Genomic DNA, 22,009 nt, shown 5'->3' with positions numbered 1-22,009 from the left:
ATATATATATATATATTATATATATATATATATATATATATATATATATATATATATATATATATACATATATAGCTAAAATTCACTGAAAGTCAAGTATTTATATATATATATATATATATATATATATATATATATATATATATATATATATATATATATATATATATATATGAAATACTTGAGTTGGTGAATTCTAGCTGTAAATATACTCTCCTCTTAACCACGCCCCCCACGCCCCCCCCCCCCCCCTCCCCTAACTCACTCTTTGCTGCTGACGTATGACATTTATGCGCAGAGTAAGCGCAAAGATGGCCCCAAAAAAATTGGTTTTAAAACATAGTACTAAATAATATTAATATGTATTTTTTGAATCCAGTTTTGAAAATTTATATTGGAGGTCTCAAGGTTGGCAAGTATGCTCTTAAGATATATTAACTATGAATTATGCCTGGAAATTATTATTTTAATAACACTACCCTCGTGTATTTCTCGCAACATTCAACATCCCATACATTAACGTATTCAATACAAACGTTTTGTTTTCAGACAATCATAAATTATTTTTTTTGGACTTCATTGACTTTCGTTTTCGAACTATCGGGAGCGTCGGTGCAGAAGGGGGTCCATAACCACGCCTGTTTGGAAAGACCCGCTCGATAAAGGAAACAAGGACCAGTGTGTGATGTAAAAAACCACAACACAACTTTGTTGTTTTATGTCCGTCCGAAATGAATGGCAGCTGTATTTTACTGGAAGAAAGCAGGAGACGAAGTGTGACATTTTGACTCAGGCAGCTACGCGGACACCTATTTCCTATCTGTGATCGCTTCCTGAGATAAAAGGGAGTTGACCGTCGTGTTGTTTTTTATAAACTCGGTGTAAGCGGGCTAAAACGGACAAAAGATGAAGTTTAGTGTACTTTGTGGGTTTTGGAGCTCGTTGTTGTGTCTTTGCTGGTCGCTTGACACCGACGTATACGTCGCAAAGGGCGGCACACTGCATCTACGACCTGGCAAGTCGGGCCCTTTCACTAACGTGGTGTGGTCTATCAACAGAGACCTGGTCGCCGAGTGGGACGCCGGTAAAGACGTCATCTACTACGGCGAGTTCAAACACCGAACCACCCTGAATACGGTGACCGGGGATCTGCAGATCTCTGATGTGGGCGCGCAGGACGTGGGCAACTTCACGCTGGAGTTAAACAAGGTCTCCCAGGCGAACACCACCTTCAGCACCAAGATCATCAGTCCGGTACCTCAACCTCAGATCCATGTGTCCCCGGTGGCATGTTCCAAAGACTCGGACCAATGCAAGCTGCACTGCGCTGAAGACACCAGCCAGGCCGGACCGGTGACCTACCACTGGACGCACGACCCAAAACTTACGACAAATACCATCCTCATTGACGTCCACAGTCAGGAGGAGAAGAGCTTGTCCTGCGTCATGAAGAACCCCATCAGCGAGAAGGAAAGCGAGCCCTTCACCAACCCCTTTTATCAGGAAAAGGACGGCATTGGACCGGGAGGGATCGCCGGTCTGGTCATAATGATCCTGGTTGTGGTGGTGGCAGCAGTGGTCCTGGTTTGGTACCGCAAGAACAAACGCCGTCAAGAATTACCACTTCCGACCGACGCCAAAGTTCCAGAGAGTGTGCCGCTGGATTCCAACACAACTACGGACAAGCCGTGACGTTCCTGTCTGGAAGGGTGTGTGCGTGGCCGCGGCGGCCCGCAGTCTGGACGCGATGGACCGAAGCGTCACGGGAGTGGTCCGTGGCTCACCACCGCAAGTGTCCGTGCAGAGTGGTCGGTCGTTGCCCAAAATGTCCCGCTTTTTTTTGGATCCGTCTCTCCAAAGATGAATGTCATGCTAACCCAGTTGTCCCTAATTAATGCGCTTGTTAGGCACTTCCGCTTTCATCGTTGCTGTGTCACGTTAGCGCCATGACAATGCAATTGCACTCACGGGAAATGAAGATAACTATGTTGACCAAACTTCTTCTTTTTTGTACTCTGCCCTACCTACCGCTACAATAGCCACGACTATGAACTTTTTATTTACATTTTTTTTACTTTATTTTTTTAGTGACTTTCTGAAACTGGCCCCTAACGCGGGGGTGCTGGAGCCTATCTCAGCTACATTCGGGCGGAAGGCGGGATACACCCTTGACAAGTCGCCACCTCATCGCAGGGCCAACATATTTTTTCCACGTTACTTTATTTTCTAAATTGACTTTCTGAAACTGGCCCCTAACGCAAAGTTCTGAAGCAAAAATGTATAAATGGATGGCTCGTATCTCAAAAACCCATAAGGTGCATTATTTTACAGTATAAATGTTTACTATTCCACATTACTTTATTTTTTTAATCGACTTTCTGAAACTGTCCCCTAACGCAAAGTTCTAAAGCAAAAATGTATAAATGGATGGCTTCTATCCCAAAAACCCATAAGGTGCATTATTTTACAGTATAAATGTTTAATTTTCCCCATTATTTTTTTTAATTGACTTTCTGAAACTGGCCCCTAACGCAAAATTCTAAAGCAAAAATGTATAAATGGATGGCTCGTATCTGAAAAACCCATCAGGTGCATTATTTTACAGTGTAAATGTTTACTATTCCACATTACTTTATTTTTTTAATTGACTTTCTGAAACTGGCCCCTAACGCAAAGTTCTAAAGCAAAAATGTATAAATGGATGGCTTCTATCCCAAAAACCCATAAGGTGCATTATTTTACAGTATAAATGTTTAATTTTCCCCATTATTTTTTTTAATTGACTTTCTGAAACTGGCCCCTAACGCAAAATTCTAAAGCAAAAATGTATAAATGGATGGCTCGTATCTGAAAAACCCATCAGGTGCATTATTTTACAGTGTAAATGTTTATTATTTCACATTACTTTATTTTTTTAATCGACTTTCTGAAACTGTCCCCTAACGCAAAGTTCTAAAGCAAAAATGTATAAATGGATGGCTTATATCCCAAAAACCCATAAGGTGCATTATTTTACAGTATAAATGTTTAATTTTCCACATAATTTTTTTTATTGACTTTCTGAAACTGGCCCCTAACGCAAAGTTCTAAAGCAAAAATTTATAAATGGATTGCTCGTATCTGAAAAACCCATCAGGTGCATTATTTTACAGTGTAAATGTTTATTATTCCACATTACTTTATTTTTTTAATCGACTTTCTGAAACTGTCCCCTAACGCAAAGTTCTAAAGCAAAAATGTATAAATGGATGGCTTCTATCCCAAAAACCCATAAGGTGCATTATTTTACAGTATAAATGTTTAATTTTCCCCATTATTTTTTTTAATTGACTTTCTGAAACTGGCCCCTAACGCAAAATTCTAAAGCAAAAATGTATAAATGGATGGCTCGTATCTGAAAAACCCATCAGGTGCATTATTTTACAGTGTAAATGTTTATTATTCCACATTACTTTATTTTTTTAATCGACTTTCTGAAACTGTCCCCTAACGCAAAGTTCTAAAGCAAAAATGTATAAATGGATGGCTTATATCCCAAAAACCCATAAGGTGCATTATTTTACAGTATAAATGTTTAATTTTCCACATTATTTTTTTATTGACTTTCTGAAACTGGCCCCTAATGCAAAGTTCTAAAGCAAAAATGTATAAATGGATGGCTCGTATCTCAAAAACCCATAAGGTGCATTATTTTACAGTATACATGTTTAATTTTCCACATTATTTTTTTTAATTGACTTTCTGAAACTGGCCCCTAACGCAAAGTTCTGAATGTATAAATGTTTATTTTTCCACATTCGGGAAATGCTGTCCATCCTATGTGTGTAAAAAGTGTACATTTCTATTTTAAGTTCAGCATTTACAAGCACATAACTTTAAATTATACACTTTCATAGGCACATTATTTTGTATATATCTGGAGTTTTTTTTGTTTTCACAAACATTCATGTTTTAATGACTGAAAAAAAAGGTCTTCTTGATGGACAATCTTGTTGCATTTTCCCAAATGAATCGTTCGCGTGTTGCTGCTTTTTCGAATGTTTTGAAGCGCTGAAATAAACGATTTGCTCGATCGACCCCTGAACGTCTCACGTTCGTGTGTCACGAAAAAAAAGCGCGTACGCGCGCCACCGCGAACGAGCCTTTGAAGCTCCCGGCATGGACGATGGACCTGGAGGAGGCTTTCCAAGTGGTCGGAGAGTTCGGTGCCTATCAGAAGCGAGCCGTGTGTGTCCTGGCTCTGACCCAGGTGAGACTCGACCCGGGCGAAGACACGCACAGTGGACTTTAGTGACTTTATTTGAAAAGACGTATTTAGTCGTCTCAACGTAGCGCCGTTGTCGCCCCGAACCAGACTCCGTTGGAAAAAAGGAGCATCGGCGACTATTTATGTAATGAAGTGAAGTTTGAACATATTTTGACCGCGAAACAACATTTTTATGAGCAGCTTTCCCATTCGGCGTATCGTGAAATATAATATTTAGTTCATTTTATCTCCAACATATGTGTTGTTTGTAGTGGTCCTGTACGGACTGATGACGTAGTCCCTTTGGAGAGTCGCCTCTTGATGACGTTTACAACTAGACTGTTTACTTTAGCGACGGGACTTAATGGCCGTTCAAAAGACTGGCTCGTTATTATAGTTGGTTTTTTTTAAACTGTTTTTCCATTAAAGAAACAATCACTGGTTGCAGTTATAAAATAAGACGTGTTTCAGAATCATTTTAATCTATGCAAATACTAGTCTATTGGTGGTCCAGCAGCCTGTTTACTCGTGTGTGATATCATGTGCGATACAAGCAGTCCTGCGGCGTGTTTACTTGTGTGTAAAATCATGTGCGATACAAGCAGTCCTGCAGCATGTTTACTTGGGTGTGATTTCATGTGCGAATCTACATGTTTCACTCTAGTCCGTTATATTCCCAACCATAAAGAGTGGACGGTTAGAGCAGTATAGTTGCTCACTTGTACTTTATTGGCAACTTCCGTGCAGGTACAATTCCAGGTGACTCACTCACACTAGCCCGCTTACTTCCTGTACAGTGTGTCTCACTCTAAACGTTCCCCCCTGCAACATATATTAATATGCTGGAGTATCAACGTAACAATCATATTGTAACACTACAAGCAGTCCTGCAGCGTCTTTGCTTGTGTGTAATATGTGCGATACAAGTAGTCTTGCAGCGTGTTTACTTGCGTGTGATATCAGGTACGATACAAGTAGTCCTGCAGCCTGTTTACTTGTGTGTGATATCATGTGCGATACAAGCAGTCCTGCGGTGTGTTTACTAGTGTGTGAAATCATGTGCGATACAAGCAGTCCTGCAGCGTCTTTGCTTGTGTATGATATGTGCGATACAAGTAGTCTTGCAGCGTTATTACAGTTGTGTGATATCATGTGTGATACAATCAGTTCTGCAGCCTGTTTACTTGTGTGTGATATCATGTGCGATACAAGCAGTCATGTGGCGTGTTTACTTGGGTGTGATATCATGTGCGAATCCACAAACAGTCCTGCAGCGTCTTTGCTTGTGTGTAATATGTGCGATACAAGTAGTCTTGCAGCGTGTTTACATTTGTTTGATATCATGTGCGATACAAGAAGTTCTGCTGCCTGGTTACTTGTGTGTGATATAATGTGTGATACGAGGAGTCCTGCATGGTGTTTACTTGTGTGTGATATCATGTGCGATACAAGCATTCTTGCAGCGTGTTTACCTTTTGTGTGATATGTGCAATACAAGCAGTCCTGCAGCGTGTTTACGTTTGTGTGATATCATGTGCGATACGAGGAGTCCTGCAGGGTGTTTATTTGTGTGTGATATCATGTGCAATACGAACAGTCCTGCAGCGTGTTTACGTGTGTGATATCATGTGCGATGCAAGCAGTCCTGCAGCGTAATTACCTTTGTGTGATATCGTGTGTGATACAAGCAGAAGCAGTCTTGCAACGTGTTTACCTTTGTGTGACGATATGTGCGATACAAGCAGTCCTGCAGCGTGTTTACATTTGTGTGATATCATGTGCAATACGAGGAGTCCTGCAGGGTGTTTATTTGTGTGTGATATCATGTGCAATATGAGCAGTCCTGCAGCGTGTTTACGTGTGTGATATCATGTGTGATGCAAGCAGTCCTGCAGCGTAATTACCTTTGTGTGATATCGTGTGCAATACAAGCAGAAGCAGTCTTGCAACGTGTTTACCTTTGTGTGACGATATGTGCGATACAAGCAGTCCTGCAGTGTGTTTACTTGTGTGTGTGATATCATGTGCGATACAAGCAGTCCTGCAGCGTGTTTACTTGTGTGTGTGTGATATCATGTGCGATACGAGGAGTCCTGCAGGGTGTTTACTTGTGTGTGTGTGATACAAGCATTTTTGCAGCGTAATTACCTTTGTGTGATATCATGTGCGATACAAGCAGTCTTGCAGCGTGTTTACCTTTGTGTGACGATATGTGCAATACAAGCAGTCCTGCAGCGTGTTTACTTGTGTGTGTGCGATACAAGCAGTCCTGCAGCGTGTTTACATTTGTGTGATATGTGCGATACGAGGAGTCTTGCAGGGTGTTTATTTCTGTGTGATATCATGTGCGATGCAAGCAGTCCTGCAGCGTAATTACCTTTGTGTGATAACATGTGCAATGCAAGCAGTCTTGCAGCGTGTTTACCTTTGTGTGACGACATGTGCGATACAAGCAGTCCTGCAGCGTGTTTACTTGTGTGTGTGATATCATGTGCGATACAAGCAGTCCTGCACCGTGTTTTGTGCAAAGCCGGACAGACAGTTAACATCTGCATGTCCTCCAATAAGCACACAATTTATTCTATTTTACTAAAGTATAAAAATATTCAGTAACAAATGTGTCTGCATCATTCAACTTGTTGCGTCATGAGCTTAACCTTATTAAGTATTGAGACCACTCTGTGTCAACAAAAAAATACAATTAATCACCCCACTTCAACTTAAAGACAGCATAAGGCCATTCCAGACCGTTAATAATGAACAGGTTCATGTTTTTCATAACCATCATTGTTCTCTGTTTGACTCATTTCACTTGATCAAACCTTTTTTCCACACTACATACTAATACATTATTTATGATTCCTGCTGATATTGTATTGGTATCAATGCTCCAATATCGGTATTGAATCGCACATGCACACACAGTGTATAGAGTCAGGATCAAATGATCCAGTTTTTAAAAATGTGTTTCAGCTCTATATGGCGTGTCAGTCCATGTTGATAGTTCTGGTCGGAGCGGCTCCAGAACGCAGCACGGGTCAGCTGGACGGCCTCCAGTCGCCCGTGGTCTTCTCCGGGGACGTCGACTCAATCGTGACAGAGGTGAGGGAGGAAGGTCAGCAGGTGAAGCAGGTTGGTGAAGAAGCTCCTGACCTTGATCTTGCTCCTCAGTGGCTCCTGGTCAAGCAGCAGGCCTACAAGGTCAGCTTGGCCGGATCGCTCTTCTTCGCCGGCCTCCTCCTCGGCAACATCATCTTTGGACCGCTTTCGGACAGGATCGGCAGGAGACCCGTTTACTTGGCAGGTGAGTGTCCAATCTGATGTAACATTGTAGTATATGATGTAGGGCTGGGCCATACGGCTGAAAACTGTATCGCGATATCGGTGTTTTATATCGGTTGATATGAATAATTATTGATAATTTTATGAGCTATGGAAAATAAGGAGCAGGATTACAATATATTTGTTTATGATACAATCCCTCAGCTATCAAGGCAGAAAGGAAATGTCAACACAAGCATGGAAAACACTCAGTGTCAACAAAATAGTCAAACCACATTGAACACTTAACAATAAGCTCTTATTATGAAGGAATATGTAAGAAATGCTTCATAAAATGTAAGAAAATAGTGCAAATTGTGAATATTTAAACAAAAAACCCAAAGAAGATGTCAGGTTTAAACACTGATGACATCTATTAAACAAGACAAAATGCAAGGAATCAAACAGAGGCAGAATTCAATTTGGACTCAGATCTGAGGAGAGACATGGCCACTGTACTCTCAGTACAGTCCTGCACCACGCTCTGGCGAAAGATTGTACGCCACCTCTTTTATTTAGATATTCAATGTTTACGCAACAACACCTGTCTCAACAGGAATGGGGAGTATGTAAATAGTCATTGTTTTCAGTCACATTGAAGACAAAAGAATAAGATGCCTCGGGCTTGGACTCGTCCTGGATTCAGCTTTGGCAGGTCTTCGAGGACAATAGATAACCCCTCCCGTCTCATTCCACCGTACACAGCGGAATCTTCCAAGCGTTTGGCTTGGTGCAACTCAGAACGGAAAGTTTTTTGATCATTTAAATACAATTTTTCTGACAGAATAACTATTTTCTGCAGGTTTAGTGGCAGGAAGTTACAGCTGTGCTTTAAAGGATGAGCTAAGGTGGTGTGGTATTAGCAGTCTTGCCTTGCATCGTGTACAGACCACATTGGTCTAAGTACGGTCCCTTGAAAAATCCAATACAGTCTCCGAGCCACAACGTTGACGACTGTCTACTTTGCTGCTAATCATATTTGGATGATTCCAAACACTGTTAGTTCCTAAGCAGTTGTAGTTGTAGGGCGATTATTAGTGGCCGGCGAGAAGGTATATATATGATTGTAAACAGAAAAGAACAGGAAGTATATTACTGAAGGGGGCCTGGTTATAGAGTTGCCAAAAGGGAAACATTCTTTGCATGCATGTAATAGAATGTGACATGACAAAGACGTTGGTAGATGAGAATAAATCTAAAGGTTAAAAATAGAGTAGAATTGCCTCCAATTGTAGGAAATGTAGTCTTCATTTTCTTTCGGGGTTTGCGTGGCAACACTTTATTGATAGAAATTGGCCCCCTTTTTTTATAATCAATGTCCCTTTTTTTTTAAATGTTCCTTTTTCTCAATTTTCCTCTTTTCTTCCTCAATTTTCTTTTTTTCTCTAATTTTTCCTCTTTTTTTCTCATTTTCCTTTTTTCTCAATTTTACTTTTTTTCCTCAAATGTCCCTTTTTCCGAAATGTTTCTCTTTTTTTCAGAATTTTCCTTTTTTCCCCCTCAATTTTAATTTCTTCCCCCTCAATTTTCCTCTTTTCCTCAAATTTCCCTTTTTTCCTCAATGTTCCTCTTTTTTCCCCTTAATTTTCCTCCTTTTCCCCCTCAATTTTGTTCCTTTTTTCTCCTTTTCCTGTTTTCTCAACTTTCCTTTTTTTCTGAATGTATCTCTTCTTTCTTTAGTTATTTCCTCTTTTCCTCAAATTTCCTCTATTCCTCAAATTTCCCTTTTTTTTCTAAATTTTCATCTTTTTCCTCTCCATTTTAAATTTTTTTTTTAATTTTCTTTTTTCTCAATTGCCCTTTTTTCTTATTTTTCTTTTTTTCCTCAATTCTCCCTTTTTCCTCAATTTGTCTCTTTTTTCTTTAATTTTTTTTTTTTTCTCAATTTCCCTCTTTTCCTCAAATTCAATTTTTTTTCCCAATTTTCTCTTTTTCTCAGTGTTTCTCTTTTTCTCAGTGGTCCTCTTTTTTTCCTCCAAGGGGGTTCACATCTGTCTTTTATCCACAATTTCTTCATTTGGACTTTCTCTTCTCACTCCATGCACAGAATCAAGCGCCAGACAACAAAACGTGGTAGTTGATACTGTCACCTGATTGGCTGTTAGCGTGTCACGCCCACTGATCAGTGATCACTTCCTGCGTTGCTCGGTTACCAGGGAGCGAGTGTCTTTGTTTATGCAACCAACCTTGCGTCCATACTTCCACTTTCTTCTTCCCACCAAGAAGAAAAATAAATGGAGCGTTTTATGGAACACATTTTCTATTGAGGTGGATTACATGTATCGTGATATATTTTGATATCGTTTGATCACCCAGCCCTAACATTAGATCATCTTCCGGCAGGTCTCTTCTTTGAGGTGCTCTTCGGTTACGTGACGGTGGCGGCGCCCAGCTACGAGCTGTTTGCCGCCTCCCGCCTCCTGGTGGGCCTGATGAACGGCGGCATTGGCCTGGTCTCCTTCGTGCTCACCCAGGAGTACGTGGGCAAGTCCTACTGGGCCATGACGGGTACGAAGCCTCGCATGGCGTGTTTGTACTTTTCAGCAGAAAACATCTCCATGTCTCCTTGCCTGGGCAGGAACGCTGACCAGTATGACGTTTGCGGTGGGCATCGTCCTCTTCGCAGCGCTGGGTTACGCCATCAGGCCTTGGAGGACGCTGGCCATGGCGGCCAACTCGTCCGGCGTGCTCTGCTTCCTGTTGTCAGTGTGAGTGCCTCGTTTGGAAGCACTTGGACGTCGCAGTGTTTGATGATGTCGTCTCATGTTCCCAGCACGCTTCCAGAATCTCCACGCTGGCTCTACTGTCGGAACCATACGGACCAGGCCGAGCAGGTGAATGTCTTCCTCACACCTGTGTGACGTTGGCCCCTCCCCCACCTTGTCCAAGTCTCCTCAAACTTGTCCCAACCTACAATCCCAATCAAAAATATTTGGTCTAACTATTACAGTTTTTATGTTACCCTATTTTCCGGACTATACAGCGCAACCGTATATTAGCCACACCCACTAGGCTTTAGAAGAAAAATATTTTCTCATACATAAGCTGCAGCGGACTATAAGCCGCAGATACAGTCGTGGTCAAAAGTTTACATACACTTGTAAAGAACATCATGTCATGGCTGTCTTGAGTTTCCAATCATTTCTACAACTCTTATTTTTTTGTGATAGAGTGATTGGAGCACATACTTGTTGGTCACAAAAAACATTCATGAAGTTTGGTTCTTCTATGAATTTATTATGGGTCTACTGAAAATGTGAGCAAATCTGCTGGGTCAAAAGTATACGTACAGCAATGTTAATATTTGCTTACATGTCCCTTGGCAAGTTTCACTGCAATAAGGCGCTTTTGGTAGCCATCCACAAGCTTCTGCTTGAATTTTTGACCACTCCTCTTGACAAAATTGGTACAGTTCAGCTAAATTTGTTGGTTTTCTGACATGGACTTGTTTCTTCAGCATTGTCCACACGTTTAAGTCAGGACTTTGGGAAGGCCATTCTAAAACATTCATTCTAGCCTGATGTAGCCATTCCTTTACCACTTTTGACGTGTGTTTGGGGTCATTGTCCTGTTGGAACACCCAACTGCGCCCAAGACCCAACCTCCGGGCTGATGATTTTAGCTTGTCCTGAAGAATTTGGAGGTAATCCTCCATTTTCATTGTCCCATTTACTCTCTGTAAAGCAGCAGTTCCGTTGGCAGCAAAACAGGCTCAGAGCATAATACTACCACCACCATGCTTGACGGTGGGAATGGTGTTCCTGGGATTAAAGGCCTCACCTTTTCTCCTCCAAACATATTGCTGGGTATAATGGCCAAACAGCTCAATTTTTGTTTCATCTGACATCACATGAACAAAGATAAGACCTTCCGAAGGAAAGTGCTGTGGTCAGATGAAACAAAAATGGAGCTGTTTGGCCAAAATACCCAGCAATATGTTTGGAGGAGAAAAGGTGAGGCCTTTAATCCCAGGAACACCATTGGTTGTGGTAGTCTTATGCTCTGGGCCCGTTTTGCTGCCAATGGAACTGGTGATTTAAATGGAACAATGAAAAAGGAAGATTACCTCCAAATTCTTCAGGACAGCCTAAAATCATCAGCCCGAAGGTTGGGTCTTGGGCGCAGTTGGGTGTTCCAACAGGAAAATGACCCCAAACACACGTCAAAAGTGGTAAAGGAATGGCTACATCAGGCTAGAATGAAGGTTTTAGAATGGCCTTCCCAAAGTCCTGACTTAAACGTGTGGACAATGCTGAAGAAACAAGTCCATGTCAGAAAACCAACAAATTTAGCTGAACTGCACCAATTTTGTCAAGAGGAGTGGTCAAAAACTCAAGCGCAAGCTTGTGGATGGCTACCAAAAGCGCCTTATTGCAGTGAAACTTGCCAAGGGACATGTAAGCAAATATTAACATTGCTGTATGTATACTTTTGACCCAGCAGATTTGCTCACATTTTCAGTAGACCCATAATAAATTCATAAAAGAAGCAAACTTCATGAATGTTTTTTGTGACCAACAAGTATGTGCTCCAATCACTCTATCACAAAAAAATAAGAGTTGTAGAAATTATTGGAAACTCAAGACAGCCATGACATTATGTTCTTTACAAGTGTATGTACACTTTTGATCGCGACAGTATATACGTTGTGAATATAGTTATTTACACAGGAATATTCTGTAAATGTTTATTTAGATACCTTAATTGTTTCCAAACGGTGTCTGTAACATGGCAGTAAAACGGCGGAACAAACAAATAGTGAAATTGAAATAATACAAAAAGAATGCCATTGTAAGTTAATAATACTAACAGACACTCGTAAAAGTGCTAGCATATTAGCTAATGCTAACAATGCTAGCTTGATTACATTACGATAGCGTGTACAAATATGCATGAAAACACTCCTACAGACATCACACATGGGACGCTTTAGTAAGTAAGAATTGTTTTAGTTATATTGTAAAACTTACAAACGTTGCTTGTAGTGATGAATGAAGAATCCCGCTGAGTAGAAACGCTATTGATGGCTAGAAGACGGAAACGGCACTTCTACTTCTGGTTCAAAGCAGGAAACACTTGTAGGCGTTCACCCAGCAGCACCTGCCATAAGCAAACTCGTCCAAAAGATGGCGCCACAGCACAAACAATAACACACCTTTTCAATGTCTTAATGAAAACAACTTGTAATATGGCCGCCAGCGAAGAAAAATCTATAAAATAGCCACACCGTTTTACAAGCCGCAGGGTTCAAAGTGTAGGGGAAAATTAGTGGCTTATAGTCCGTAAATTACGTTATTAAAGATTTATGGTTTTAATGTACTATTATACTCCAACTATGTCAAAATGTCCCCAAACTTGTTACTAACAAATTCTGATGAATAACCAGCTCCATAAAACGTTAATAACTTCCAAACCATAAAAGCAATTTGGAGAAGTTTGGGGAGATTTAGACGAGGTGGGGGGGCGCCCTGTTGTGTGTAGCGTGGTAGTGACCAGCAGAGGGCGCAGTCGGTTCAGACCCGACAAGTCTGTCGCTGTAAGGCTCACGCATTTTAGACCGTCTTTCTGAGAGGTCTTTGAGCATGGGGTCTCCTCTCTTGGAGGTCCTGCGCTACATGGCGCTGAGGAACGGTAGACCCGCCCCCAAACTGACTCTGCGGCGAGTGGGCGGCACCAAGGGCGGCGACAGAAGCGCGGGAGTCCTGCGGCTCCTCACCCACCCGGTCCTCCGCTTCAGGACGCTGGTGCTGATGTATGTCTGGTGAGGACAACTTTAGCAGGGCGTTTGGGTCCCGTATCCATGACAACCACCAAGAATAAGTGTGTGTGTGTGCAGGTACGTGTGCAGTCTGGTGTATTACGGCCTGACTCTGGGCGCCAGTCAGATGTCTGGAAGTCGTTATGTGAACATGGCCATGTACGGCCTGGTGGAACTGCCCGCCTACCCGCTGTGTGTTTATGTCATCAACCAACACTGGTGAGACACACACACACACACACACACACACACACACACACACGCTTGGGCCAATTTTCCATAAGTCAATTAACCCTGTGATAAACGAAAAGGAACTCAATAAGTTTGCCAGCCTGGATAGCGCGCGTGTGCACACGTAGTTCCGGGCTCTTTGCAGCAGCTGCGGGCGTGAGTACTACATGCACATAAACAGCAGTAATGATACTCCCCACACTTAGTATTGCAGTAATACGTTAAAATGATTGAAAAAAACATAATTGATAACCACACGTTGATATAATTATGGACCGACTAACGCTAGTTTGCTAGTATTCACATAGAACATAATAAGATAAAGTATTTACATAGAACATAATAAGATAAAGTAATCACATTGAACATAATAAGATAAAGTAATCAAATTGAACATAATAAGACAGTATTAACATAGAACATAATAAGATACAGTATTCAAATTGAACATAATAAGACAGTATTAACATAGAACATAATAAGATACAGTATTCAAATTGAACATAATAAGATAAAGTAATCACATTGAACATAATAAGATAAAGTAATCACATTGAACATAATATAGAACATAATAAGACAGTATTAACATAGAACATAATAAGATACAGTATTCAAATTGAACATAATAAGATAAAGTAATCACATTGAACCTAATATAGAACATATTAAGATACAGTATTCACATTGAACATAATATAGAACATAATAAGATACAGTATTCTCATAGAACATAATAAGATACAGTAATCACATAGAACATAATATAGAACATAAGATACAGTATTCACAGAATGTAATATAGGACATAAGATACATTATTCACATTGAACATAATATAGAACATAATAAGATACAGTATTAACATTGAACATAATAAGATACAGTATTCTCATAGACCATAATATAGAACATAATAAGATAGTCTTCTCATAGTACATAATAAGATACAGTATTCACATAGAACATAATATAGACAATAATAAGATACAGTATTCACATAGAACATAATATAGAACATAATAAGATACAGTATTCACATAGAACATATTTTGGACAATAATAAGATACAGTATTCACAGAACATAACATAGAACATAGTAAGATACAGTATTCACATAGAACATAATAGAATACAGTATTCACATTGAACATAATAAGATACAGTATTCTCATAGTACATAATAAGATACAGTATTCACATAGAACATAATAAGATACAGTATTCACGTAGAACATAATATAGACAATAATAAGATACAGTATTCACATAGAACACAATATAGAACATAAGATACAGTATTCACAGAACATAACATAGAACGTAGTAAGATACAGTATTCACATAGAACATAAGATACAGTATTCACATAGAACATAAGATACAGTATTCACATAGAACATAAGATACCGTATTCACAGAACACAAGATACAGTATTCACATAGAACATAAGATACAGTATTCACATAGAACATAAGATACAGTATTCACATATGACATAAGATACCGTATTCACATAGAACATAAAATACCGTATTCACATAGAACATAAGATAGAGTATTCACATAGACAATAAGATACAGTATTCACATAGAACATAAGATACAGTATTCACATAGAACATAAGAAACAGTATTCACATAGAACATAAGAAACAGTATTCACATAGACAATAAGATACAGTATTCACATAGAACATAAGATACAGTATTCACATAGAACACAAGATACAGTATTCACATAGAACATAAGATACAGTATTCACATAGAACACAAGATACAGTATTCACATAGAACATAAGATACAGTATTCACATAGAACATAAGATACAGTATTCACATAGAACATAAGATACAGTATTCACATAGGACATAAGATACCGTATTCACATAGAACATAAAATACCGTATTCACATAGAACATAAGATAGAGTATTCACATAGACAATAAGATACAGTATTCACATAGAACATAAGATACAGTATTCACATAGAACATAAGAAACAGTATTCACATAGAACATAAGAAACAGTATTCACATAGACAATAAGATACAGTATTCACATAGAACATAAGATACAGTATTCACATAGAACACAAGATACAGTATTCACATAGAACATAAGATACAGTATTCACATAGAACATAAGATACAGTATTCACATAGAACATAAAATACCGTATTCACATAGAACATAAAATAACGTATTCACATAGAACATAAGATACAGTATTCACATAGACAATAAGATAGAGTATTCACATAGAACATAAGAAACAGTATTCACATAGACAATAAGATACAGTATTCACATAGAGAATAAGATACAGTATTCACATTGAACACAAGATACAGTATTCACATAGAACATAAGATACAGTATTCACATAGAACATAAGATACAGTATTCACATAGAACATAAGATACAGTATTCACATAGACAATAAGATACAGTATTCACATAGAGAATAAGATACAGTATTCACATTGAACACAAGATACAGTATTCACATAGAACATAAGATACAGTATTCACATAGAACATAAGATACAGTATTCACATAGAACATAAGATACAGTATTCACATAGAACATAAGATACAGTATTCACATAGAACATAAGATACAGTATTCACATAGACAATAAGATACAGTATTCACATAGAGAATAAGATACAGTATTCACATAGAACACAAGATACAGTATTCACATAGAACATAAGATACAGTATTCACATAGAACATAAGAAACAGTATTCACATAGACAATAAGATACAGTATTCACATAGAACATAAGATACAGTATTCACATAGAACATAAGATACAGTATTCACATAGAACAAAAGATACAGTATTCACACACCTCCAACACATGAAGGTTCTCTGCAGCCCTGAGGTCCTCCAGCAAGATGTTCCACAGATGATGGTGGAAAGACGTGACGAGGTGTTAGGAGGCGAGTGGCGGAGGGTCTCAGGGTCCGCCATGAGAACATTTAGGAAGAACTTTGAAGGAAACCTGCTGGATGTTGTGTTGCAGGGCCGGCAGGAGGAAGAGTATGTCGGCCTTTTTGTGTCTGGGTGCTTGTGCCTGCCTCGTCACCGTCATCATCCCCGAGGGTGCAGGTGAGAGGCCGTCGTCATGGCAACGCCCCAGCAGGCGCCTCTAAAGCTTGTACGTGCGTGTGCAGAGTGGTCAGCGGTCGTCACCTGGCTGGCGCTGTTGGGGAAGCTGATGATCAGCGCGGCGTTCAACATCGCCTACGTGTACACGTCGGAGCTCTACCCCACCGTTGTCAGGTGAGCGTCCTTCACCACGCCGCCAGTGTCTGGGCCCTCGCCTTTTTCCACGCTTGCACCTTTTCAGGAACGCCGGGCTGGGGGTGTGCTCCATGTCCAGCAGACTGGGAGGAATTCTGGCTCCGTTTGTTCCCGCCATGGTGAGAGCGAGTGCCTTTTGCCCCTTTAGAGGGACCCCGGGACGCAGAGTGAGACTAAGGCGGCACGTGTCCTGTGTTCCAGCGGGCGTTGGCCACGTCCATGCCCTTCATGGTCTTCTGTGTGAGCGGCCTCTCCGCCGGCTGTTTGGTCCTTTTGCTGCCGGAAACCTTCGACAGGCCGCCGGCCGAGACCCTGGAGGAGCTCTGCACCAGCCAGGGCAGAGTTCTCGAGAACAAGGTGATTTATAGGGCTACGGTTCCGATTTGTTCCGTTTTACCCATAGTCTAATCCAGTGTTTTTCAACCACTGTGCCGTGGCACACTAGTGTGCCGGGATATACAGTCTTGTGTGCCATGGGAGATTATCTAATCAGTGTTTCCCATAAACTGTCAAGATACCTGTGGCGGTGGGGGCGTGGCTATGGGCGTGGTCACCATGACATCATCGAGTAATTTGCATAATTTACTACAATGATTTGATTTTCTCTAAAAAGGCTAAAAAAATGTATACTTACTAATTAATAATGACAATTTTGTTTTAAACGTCCATCCATCCATCCATCCATCCATTTTACAGTATAATTACAACACTTTATGTACATATTTATATACAGATTTGAACAATAGGTTATTCACTGAAATATATTTATTAATTGTGGTTCTTACAAAAAATATATCTTATAAAATATAAAAGCTAAAATGTCTCAAAGCTCTGCCCCTTTAATTAGTGCATACTAAATAATTTAACTTTAGCCTACTACTACAACCATATTATTTACCAGCAACATAAAGTGAAACAGAGGCAGAGGTGTCCTGCCACAGTCAGTAACAAATAAACAGAAAACAGTAGTGGTCAAATACAAATAAGGCAACAAGAGAAGTATCCTACACTTCTCTTTTGTAAAGTAAATCTGAACAGCCGATATGGGCATCTACATCAACTATATGATTTGCCTGAGAAGCTGGAGAGGACAAAAAAATAAATACATTTTTTTAAATTTTTTAATTTTATTTGTGGCGGACGTAATTCTTTCGTGGCGGGCCGCCACAAATAAATGAATGAGTGGGAAACCCTGGTGTGGGTTCACAGTGTGGCGCATATTTGTAACAGTGTTAAAGTTGTTTATACCGTCACCCTCAGTGTGACCTGTATGGCTGTTGATCAAGTATGCCTTGCATTCACTTATCTGTGTGTTAAAGCCGCATATATTATGTGACTGGGCCGGCACGCTGTTTGTACGGAGGAAAAGCGTACGCTAAAGGCAGTGCCTTTAAGACACGCCCCCAATAGTGTTGTCCGGGTGGAAATCGGGAGAATGGTTGCCCCGGGAGATTTTTGGGAGGGGCACTGAAATTCGGGAGTCTCCTGGGAAAATTGGGAGGTAGAAACCGATACCAATAATTTCCGATATTACATTTTAAAGCATTTATCGGCCGATAATATCGGACATCTCTAATTGCTAACACAGACACTCTTAAAGGTGTTAGCATATTAGCTAATGCTAAGGACGCTAGCTTGATTACATTACGACACATATGTCAGAGTCAAGGCCCGCGGGCCATATCCGGCCCGCGAGAAGGTTTTTTACGGCCCTTGGGATGATCTTGATTTATTATTAGAACCGGCCCGCAGACCGCAGATCTTTTTTTTTTTTTTTTTTTTTTTTTTTTTAGACCGCAGATCTTTTACACGCACCAAGCGGATGCCGGTCCAAGGTTCCGAAAGGGGGCGAGCGGCCCGCCGGGACGCGCCTGCCGGCCGAAGGGCTGCAGCCCGGCCGTCAGTCGCGGAGCCCGCCGTGCCACGCGCGCCAAGGGGGCGGGCCGAAACCCGGCCCCGAGGCCCTGAGACTTCTGCTTTGTTTCCCCAAACCGCGCGTCACCGCCGGGCCCGCACCACCGTCGGGCTGCAGCCCGAGCGTCGGTGGCGGAACCCGTCATGTGCCGCGCGCGCCAAGCGGAGCGGGGGGGTCAAGCGGGCCGAAACCCGCAGGCCACCCCCTCACCACGAGGCCCTGAGACTTCTGCGTTTGACCCCTACGCGCGGCCCGTCGGGACGCGCCCGCCGTCAAGCCACGAGGGCCAGCCGTCGGGTCGCGGAGCCCGCCGTGCCACGCGCGCCAAGGGGCGGGCCGAAACCAGCGGGGGGTTTCGGGCACCCAACTCGCCTCCCTCCCACGGAGGGAGGAGGGGGGTTTAATGTGAACATTACTGTGCAATCACATATTTAGAGTTTTTACTCAATTCAAGTTTAAAAGTTAAAGTTTAATATTTGTTTTCACTGCATGTTACTTCTCCTTAAACAAAGTGTTGTTTTTGATTTATAGATTTTTGCACTTTATTTTATTGTATTTCAATTTAATTATATTTTAAAAATATTTCAGTTGAGTGGATGATAGAAAATTGCTATTATTGTTTTTTTCTTTGAAGTAAATTTAGCCCACTTTTGCTAAAATAGAAAATATAGGCTACTGATGGTGCCTTGAATACCGGTTTCTTTCATTTAATGTTCATGTTATGGGGATTTTTATATAAAGGAAATTTGTCTTTTGTGTCTGTTGAAAATTAAAGATTACTGACAGAGCCATAAGAAAATATTGCTTTATTTATCTGATCATATTGGAATATATTTGTTAGGTTTTCAGTAGGTTCAATTAGGTTCACTAGACTATATGCGTCATTTAAAAATTTTTCAATGAACATTCGAACAGTCCGGCCCTCGGCTTGTAGCTAAATTTTTTATTTGGCCCTCCGTCCATTTGACTTTGACACCCCTGCATTACGATAACACGTATAAATATGCCTGAAAACACTCCTACAGACATCACACATGGGACGCTTTAGTGAGTAAGAATTGTTACAGTTATATTGTAAAACTTACAAACGTTGCTTGGAGTAATGAATGAAGAATCCATACGAGTAGAAACGCTATTGACACTTTTACTTCCGGTTCAAGACATTAAAACAGGAAGTACACTTTCACCGCAACAGTGAGCGAACCGGCCAGAAGATGGCGCCGTAGCACAAACTATAACGTACCTTTTCAGTGTCTCTGCTTGGGTTTGATGAAAACTATTGAGCATGAAACATTCCGGCCATCAGCGAAGAAAAATCCATAAATTAGCCGCACCGTTTTATCAGCCGCGGGGTTCAAAGCGTAGGAAAAAAAAGTAGCGCCTACAGTATTAATGTCAACTGTGTAATAAAACTTCTGTTAGTGTGGACAACAACAAGGAACGACATCAACTCTATCAATCAAACCACACAATTGTAGCTTAGACCTACTTCCTGTTCCTGTCTACAGCACTAAGCCTTCTGGGTAATATAAACGTAGTTGACATTTATTTATTTAACGTATATTTATCCAGGCTAAGACAATTGAGAACATATTTTCATTTGCAATGCTGACCGAGCAAAGAGGCAGCATTGACATGTTAGAGGTGTTGGAGTGTGATGATAACCTCTCGTCTCCCATTTACCGACAAAACTGAGCGCTATGGATCGCTCTCAACATGTGCAAGGGTAAATGTGTCGGAACATAATTGAGTGTTTAAGATGGACAAACATACACGGACAGGCCCGTTCCAAGGTATTTGGGGTGCCTGGGGCCCCCAAACTCCCACAAAAAACATATCTTTAACCAATGGAAGCACATCACACTCACCGCCGATACCAGCCTGAATTGTACTTGGTATCGGATCCTAAACAAACTCGCACGTCACGAGCGCACTTTTCCAAGAGTGTTGCTGCTGGGAGGGGCCCCTGGAGGGGGGCCCCGACTGTGTCTCTGACATTATTCTGATATTGTGTTTCCCGCTGATAGAACCACACATCTGTTGAATTTAAATATACATGACTCGTGGTCGTCGAGGGGCCCCTTTCAGCTGGGGCCCCTGGCCTAGTTTTCCTGTACACGGACCATATAAACCTGCTTTTATGTTCTAACACTCCATGTGTGCCTCCTCCTGCTCAGCCTCTCCTGTACAAAGACGACAAGCGGGACTCCAACGTCGAATGAACGCTCTTCGGGGCCCTCACACCGGGGGACCCCCTGCAGGGACGCAGCAGTACAAGGCAGGGAGTAATGTTGCTGTGGACTATTTCAGGATGTGTGTGAATGTAAATGTCTATTTTAATAAGAGGTTGCCTTCATTCTGCTCAAAAGAGACTTTGATCCCGGTGCCGCCATGTGGTCATTAAAACTACATCCATAGTGGTATTCATCTAATTGTTTTTTAATATAATTATGTATTTTTTAAATATATTTAAGGAATGTAATAATTTTTTATATGTATATAGGGTGACGAAATAAATGATGAATTAAAAATATATATGTAATACAGTTATGCTCTTAATTATGGCAACTAAATGAGGAATTTTGTCCAAAATATATATACTGTATATATGTTTTTTTATATATATATATTTTTTAGTCATTCAATGACTGACTGGTGAATTCATATATATATATGTATATATAAATACTTTTTGATTTTAACCATTTGAGGGTTACTAAATAAAATAAATGATACATTTAAAACTTTCTGGTGCATTTCCATTAATGTCCACTTGATGTCGCTGTGTAAAGCCGCGCGAGGAAATCTAAAACATTCAGTGGTGTTCATTAATATTTTTTGTATTTATATATATATATATATTTTAAATATTTTACATTGTTTTAATTAATTGATTTTATTAATTAAATTAGGGCTACTAAATCAATTATTGTCCACTTAAGGTCGCTGTGGGACCCTAATGTGTTGTATAGCAGTCTGAGGGAATTTACTTCATCGGTGGGGATATAAAATACCATTTAGTGGTATAGATTTATTTTTATATGTATATATACATATATACTTTTAAAAAGCTGCATTGGGGCGGAAGGCGGGGTACACCCTGGACAAGTCGCCACCTCATCACAGGGCCAACACAGACAGACAACATTCACACACTAGGGACCATTTAGTGTTGCCAATCAACCTATCCCCAGGTGCATGTCTTTGGAGG

The 22,009-nt window shown here is 40.6% G+C and overlaps 2 protein-coding genes across 2 annotated transcripts; both read left to right on the top strand.

Annotated features, from left to right (window-relative positions):
• The first annotated feature begins 797 nt into the window (after window positions 1–797).
• On the top strand, window positions 798–4,084 carry LOC133657751 (SLAM family member 5). The gene has a single exon (XM_062059420.1). It carries the CDS (start codon window positions 907–909, stop codon window positions 1,690–1,692), a length of 786 nt encoding a protein of 261 aa, XP_061915404.1. The 5' UTR covers window positions 798–906; the 3' UTR covers window positions 1,693–4,084.
• A 52-nt stretch (window positions 4,085–4,136) lies between these two features.
• On the top strand, window positions 4,137–21,163 carry slc22a15 (solute carrier family 22 member 15). The gene is made up of 13 exons (XM_062059419.1): window positions 4,137–4,249; window positions 7,220–7,348; window positions 7,418–7,550; window positions 9,911–10,075; window positions 10,146–10,275; window positions 10,341–10,401; window positions 13,171–13,328; window positions 13,404–13,544; window positions 16,603–16,688; window positions 16,754–16,862; window positions 16,930–17,002; window positions 17,085–17,240; window positions 20,976–21,163. The coding sequence occupies exons 1-13, from the start codon at window positions 4,166–4,168 to the stop codon at window positions 21,018–21,020; spliced, it is 1,470 nt and encodes a 489-aa protein (XP_061915403.1). The 5' UTR covers window positions 4,137–4,165; the 3' UTR covers window positions 21,021–21,163.
• The last annotated feature ends 846 nt before the right edge of the window (window positions 21,164–22,009 follow it).

This window comes from Entelurus aequoreus, linkage group LG09 (genome assembly GCF_033978785.1).
Source record: "Entelurus aequoreus isolate RoL-2023_Sb linkage group LG09, RoL_Eaeq_v1.1, whole genome shotgun sequence".
Classification (NCBI taxonomy): domain Eukaryota; kingdom Metazoa; phylum Chordata; class Actinopteri; order Syngnathiformes; family Syngnathidae; genus Entelurus; species Entelurus aequoreus.
This window is presented reverse-complemented; position numbering and strand designations above follow the sequence as displayed.

Bases quoted from the DNA above. Each gene is read 5' to 3' on its own strand.
- LOC133657751 (XM_062059420.1), top strand. From the start codon at position 907: ATGAAGTTTAGTGTACTTTGTGGGTTTTGGAGCTCGTTGTTGTGTCTT.
- slc22a15 (XM_062059419.1), top strand. From the start codon at position 4,166: ATGGACCTGGAGGAGGCTTTCCAAGTGGTCGGAGAGTTCGGTGCCTAT. The intron at 7,551-9,910 runs GTGAGTGTCCAA...ATCTTCCGGCAG, and splicing joins GAGACCCGTTTACTTGGCAG to GTCTCTTCTTTGAGGTGCTC. The intron at 10,276-10,340 runs GTGAGTGCCTCG...TCATGTTCCCAG, and splicing joins CTCTGCTTCCTGTTGTCAGT to CACGCTTCCAGAATCTCCAC.